General features: G+C 41.0%; 1 protein-coding gene across 1 annotated transcript in view; it reads left to right on the forward strand.

Moving 5' to 3' along the window:
• LOC111139982 (RAS and EF-hand domain containing) overlaps positions 1 to 5,882 on the forward strand; it is a 68,470-nt gene that overhangs the window by 39,597 nt on the left and 22,991 nt on the right. Inside the window, 3 exon segments of the mRNA XM_022492374.1 lie at positions 1,389 to 1,466; positions 3,758 to 3,797; positions 3,800 to 3,869. Of these exon segments, the coding sequence (XP_022348082.1) occupies positions 1,389 to 1,466; positions 3,758 to 3,797; positions 3,800 to 3,869 (188 nt within the window).

The raw sequence follows: 5,882 nt of genomic DNA on the forward strand, positions 1-5,882 counted from the left end.
GGAGTCCTCGAGTCACAGAGCCAGTAAGCCGTGGAGTGGTCTCGCTACGCAGTTTGCGCTTTCTCACTTGTACCAGACTTCCCGCCTGCTGCGGAGGATTTTTTATAAGAGAGCAGATGGGGATTTACGTGAGGGAACGTTAAAGGCTTAAACTATGGAAAAGATTACAAATTGATTATGACTGCCGTTACCCTAAGCCATGGATTCTGAGGAACCTAGTTTTTGTTTTGTTTTGTTTTGTTTTTAGGATTTTTATTTACTTATTTGACAGAGATCACAATAGGCAGAGACGCAGGCAAAGAGAGAGGAAGGGAAGCAGGCTCCCCGCTGAGCAGAGAGCCCGATGCCGGGCTCTATCCCAGGACCCTGGGATCATGACCTGAGCTGAAGGCAGAGGCTTTAACCCACTGAGCCACCCAGATGCCCCAGGAACCTAGTCCCCCCAACCCCCATTTTTCTTCTGTGAAAGTGGCATGCATCTGAAAAAAACAAGGGCTCTTCTCAGAGCTGGCCGGGGGCAGAGTCGTGGTCTTGTGTGAAAACTTTTAATAGAAGCATCTGGTAAGATGAAGAAAGTCCAGCATCAGATTACTTAGGCTTTGACTTAGTGTGATGAAATTTAGCATTCATTTTGGTCACTGCGTAACTACTCAGTAATGGAAACCCACGGATCCCCACTGTTTCCAGGGACTGTCGGCTCTTTGTAGGAGAGACATTTTAGTTGTCCATGTTAGAGATGCTCCTGAGCTGGTTTAGTCTGGTGATACTGACAAGTCACCCAGAAAGCAAGCTCAGGTATGTATCCATAGAGTCTGGGTGCATATGTCACTGGCTTCCTATCACACTGATACTGATTTCAGTTATTCTAATAAGCACTTACTGGAATCACTGTGAAAAAAAAGAAGTGAATCTGATGCTAACACTGCTGTTAAAAATCTTGGACTCTGGTAGGAGAGGTAAGGCATTCGTAAATAATTATAATACAGGGTAGAAAGTGTTAAGTACAGATAAATTTCTAGGAGAATATAAAGGTCCAGACTCATATGTAACGTAACTGAAAAGGTGAAGTTAGGTCGCTTAGTAGTTGAATAGCTTCCCAAAAGGACTGTTCAGTTGTTTCAAAGGAAATTCATTAAGCCAAACAAAACAAAACAAAACAAAAAAACAACAAAAAAAGCCCTTTTTAAATGCTTAAATTATTGAAACCAAGTTTTCAAATCCTCATGGATTATATGTAGCTTAATGATTTACAAAGTTGTATCATGTTGAAAATTGAAGACTTTTAGAATTCCTATAGAATTTAGCTATATATTCAAGGCTACTAATAAACTTAACTGAATCAATCCAAAGTGAGTTTGTACATTAACGGCGTTTATTTGTTCTTTCAGCTAGAAGAACAATCAAAACACCTAAGTCAAAAAGAAGATGTGGCTGCCTTAAAAAAGCAAATTTATGATTTATCAATGGTAAGAATCACCTTTCATTCCCAGAAATACATTTCCTCTTCGACAACTAGACATGATCGTGCTGTTTATGGGTGTTCCGGGGATGGAGAGAAATTAATACTGCAGTGAGAGAAAGCCTTTGATGTACCTTTTACCAAACATGTTATTCAGGCTATTATCCTTAATGATTCCCCACCTGTGGTGAATGCTTTTATTTATTTCTTATTCACAGCAATGGTGGCATGGCCCTTGCACTTTACATAGTTAACCCCGCATTCCTGCAACTTCAGCTCTGCTCTGTATCCCAGGCTTTGTGGGATGAGGGGATAATTGCCCTTTTCTTCCTCTAGTGTTCCTCTTTCTGTCCCTTTCCCACCTTGATGACCCTACCTTTGGTCTTTCTGTTGCCAAATTGACAGCCTTTGCATCTGTTTTATCATCATCATTAAGCTATCTTTATTTTGTTTTTAGGTGGACTCTCGAAAAGTTGAAAGCCACTAGTGAACATTTCCTTTGTTAGGACTAAATATTCTCACTGCCGAGCCCAGAAGTGAGCCAGCTTGCTGCAAGTGCATTTCTTTCTCTCCATTCATTATCCCCACACCACTCAGAAGAGAAGGCCCCTAGCTTCATGGTCAAGTTGCACTGTGCCATCGGTTCCAAATTTTGCCCTATCTTAGTTAGCTCTGTATTTGGATCATGACTTTCTTGTAGAGTTGCTAATTTTTCTTGCATTTCCTGGTTGAGTTTTTGGTTTCTTGTAAAAAGAAACTCTGGTATCTTCAGGACATCATCCACTGATGCCTTCCAACTTCTTATTTATTCTTCCCAATGCGTGGAATTTGTTTTTTCTCTTTGAAAATGTTAATTTTGGAGTCTCCAAAATTTCAGTTCTTATTGGACTGATTGTTTTTTAAACTCACTACCTATACATCATCCTGGAATTTCTGAACATTTTAGGTAGCTGGTGTAGGATTCCTGTGCACCTAGGTAAATACATCTGTTTACCTTGGGACCTCCTCCCTGAGAGGGTGTCTTCCTAGGAGTTGTGTGTGTGAAGCTGGCTGTTGGAATGGGGGACCCCTTATGACTGGAATGAGTGGGATATGGATAAGAAGCCTTAGGACACTGTATAGGGGTCATTCAGTTCCTTTTTTTTTTTTTTTTTAAGATTTTATTTATTTGTTTGAAAGAGAGAGAGAGCAAGTGGGGGCAGAAGGAGAGGCAGAGAATCTGAAACAGACTCCACGCTGAGCACCGAACCTGAGGCGAGACTTTATCTCATGACCCTGAAATCAGGACTTGAACCCAAACCAAGATTTGGATGCTTAACTGACTGTGCCACCCAGGCACTGACTTCAGTTCTTTTTAAAAAGACAAGCCCTGTCTTACTGCCTTGGGAATTGACTCTGACTATCTGCTATTTTTTGCTAGTGTAAGAGAGGATGGCCCAGGGGCTGTGGGCTGCATGCCTTAATACACAAATTTAATCTGTTTTTAAGCTCCATTTCCTTCTGTTGGGGGGCGGGTGCTGTCTAGCTAATTGCCTCCTCCTTTGCTCTGTAGCACAACCTTCCCCATGCCTCTTCCAGACCTACTGTGATCCTGCTCTCTTCTCTTCTGTCAACACATTTCCATCCAGTTTCCATCTTCCAGGAATGTATTTAATTCACTTGAGTGTTGGGGGGGCCCCTCTTGCATTCTTGTAACCTGTATTGGTTTATTTCATGTTATTTGGTATTTCATGGGAATGGGGTCTTCAAAGGGAAAGAAGAGTGTTCAGTCCATCATTTTGTACTGGAAGCCTCCAGTGTTTTTTTCCTTCTTTTTTAAGAAAAACATAGACTTAAAAAAAAAACACACACTATTTTTAAGTGCAAAAATCACAAATGTTAGTTGATGAGATTTATTGTAAAAATCAGCCAATCTGCCTGGTGATAAATACTGTTAATTCCACAGCATATTTGTCAGTAGATTAATAGTTCTCATTGTATAAAACAGATGTTTACATGTTTGATCTGAGTTAATTTGCCAGTAACATGTTAAAGTACATCACGATCCCGTCTTGACTGGAGTTTTTTGGCACCAAATGTGAAACGTTAAAAAAAAGAACAATTTCAAAGATTTAGCTTTTTGAGACTTTACTACCTTATGATATTTTGAAATCACCTTGAATTGGTAACTAGTTCTTCGAACACCCAAGGTTTGAAGGACTGTGGAGGTGTGGGGTGGGGTGTGAGGTTCCATTACTCTTGATTCTCCCGGGTGGAAGATGCCCGAAATCTAATGCTTGTGCTGTTCCTTTCCTTCAGGAAAATCAGAAAGTTAAGAAAGATCTTTCAGAAGCACAAACATAGCCTTTCTTCAGAGTGAATTAGATGCTTTGAAAAGTGATTATGTCGATCAGACTCTGAATTCAGAAAGGTATGAAACTTGGCATTTTATTCTTCAGTTTGAGCGGGTTATTTGTCTAGATGGCCGTCCATGTGAATGAAGTCAGCTACGTAATCATAAAGGGTTATTTATTGACGTTGCTGGTATGTTCTTTGCTTTCCAAAGATTTCACTTTCAGTGTCCTATTTCCTGGTAATTTTTTGCATTAAAAATTTTTGTTAACAAAAAGATTAATTAGTATAATTATTGACTGCTTTGGAGAGTGCAGGGCTTAATAGATGTTTGAATTACTGGGAACAGAAGAATATACCTAAAATGTCGGCGGTCAGTGCTAATTGAAGTGCACACACACAGAGGTACATACACACATGTATATGTATGTATGCGTATACATACATATATGTGTATATATATATATATGCAAATTCCTATGTAAGTATTCATATATATCCATATACCCATATATGTCCATACATATGGATACTTACGTGGGTATTTGCATTCACAGATTTGCATACAAATGCATATATGGAGATATATACACCCAAAATACATACATGTGTGTGCATGTGTCTATATAAACTTGTACACTTGGGGAAAATGTCATGCTTTTTGTTTTATTTGTTTGCAAACTTGAATCACAATTAAGGTCCTGTAACGGTCAGCAGTGAAACATTTAAGTACTTATTGTATACAGGTTCCTAACTTATAGAAGGAATAATGAGTGTGGAATATATGAAAAAAAGAAAAGCAAAGATGTGGTCTCCGCTGTATGAGAAGTTCAGGTTCTTTAAGAAAGCCACAAAGCTGAAAGGTTACGGAGCTTCGTAGGAGCTGAGCAGTGTCAGAAACAATCCCAGCAGCGTTGCTGGTTGGGTCCATTGNAGCAGTGTCAGAAACAATCCCAGCAGCGTTGCTGGTTGGGTCCATTGCCATGTGATGGTAGATAAAGTGTCCGTTTTATTCAGAAGAGGTGAAGAGATTTATTAGAGAGGAGACGCTTGAGGTCAGCTTGGGAGGAGCTGGCCTGTGCTGATCGGGGTGGGGGAGGTCAGGGACAATGTCAGTGAGGTTACGCAGGCGGCCCTGCCATCTGGCAGGCACTGTGCATAAGACCTTCCTAGCATTAACTCTTGCAATCCAATGAATGTCCTATGGGATACAGACTTTTAGTCTCTCTGTTTCAGAGACTTTTAAGAGTCTCAGAGTTGCTCTAAGTGAGCAATAAGCAAGGCAGAGGCCAGAAGAGAGGGACAGGTAAGACTGGCTTGGGGAACAGTGCTCAGACATCTGGATAGGAAAAGGTATTTCGAATGGAAGAGTAAAAGTTAAACAAAGTCTAAAAATTTAAAAGCCAGTTTAAGGCTATAATGCAAGGGCCCAGCATTTTTGGCTAAGGAGCTTGAATTCCTATTGTCAATTGGGAACTTTTTTAAAATTTTATTTTTTTAAAAGATTTTATTTATTTATTCGATAGAGAGAGACAGTGAGAGAGAGAACACAAGCAGGGGGAGTGGAAAAGGGAGAAGCAGGCTTCCCAGCAGAGCAGCGAGCCCGATGAGGGGCTCGATTCCAGGATCCTGGGATCATGACCTGTGCCGAAGGCAGATGCTTAATGACTGAGCCACCCAGGCACCCCAGGAACCTTTTCGCTTTATCATCAAGAGAGTGAGTGGACAGGTTATTGTGGATGACAGTTGAGAGCCTGAGAGTCTTTGAAAGCCAGTGATGGGGTTTGTCTGCTTAGAAATGAGGCTGGGGCCAAATAGGGGTTGGTGGTGAGTGACTGACGTTCTTAGGGGACATTACTAAGAGGAGGCCAGAGCTTTGTAATAAAGCAACAGGAATCACTGAACATGGTTTTATGACAGATGGAGAGAGCCTGGTCCTATGGACTTCTCTTTGGTTTACGATGAGGAGGGGAGAGCCAGGCAGGGAAAGGAGAAGGAATCACAAGGAGGGAGACAAATAGCTGGGCTGGGATTGTGTTAAAGCAGAGAAAGAGCAGGGGAGGGTCAAAGTAGAGAGAGCAGGCTGGGTTGA

Source organism: Enhydra lutris, unplaced genomic scaffold (genome assembly GCF_002288905.1).
Source record: "Enhydra lutris kenyoni isolate GAN:26980312 unplaced genomic scaffold, ASM228890v2 scaffoldscaffold133, whole genome shotgun sequence".
NCBI classification, from domain to species: Eukaryota; Metazoa; Chordata; class Mammalia; order Carnivora; family Mustelidae; genus Enhydra; species Enhydra lutris.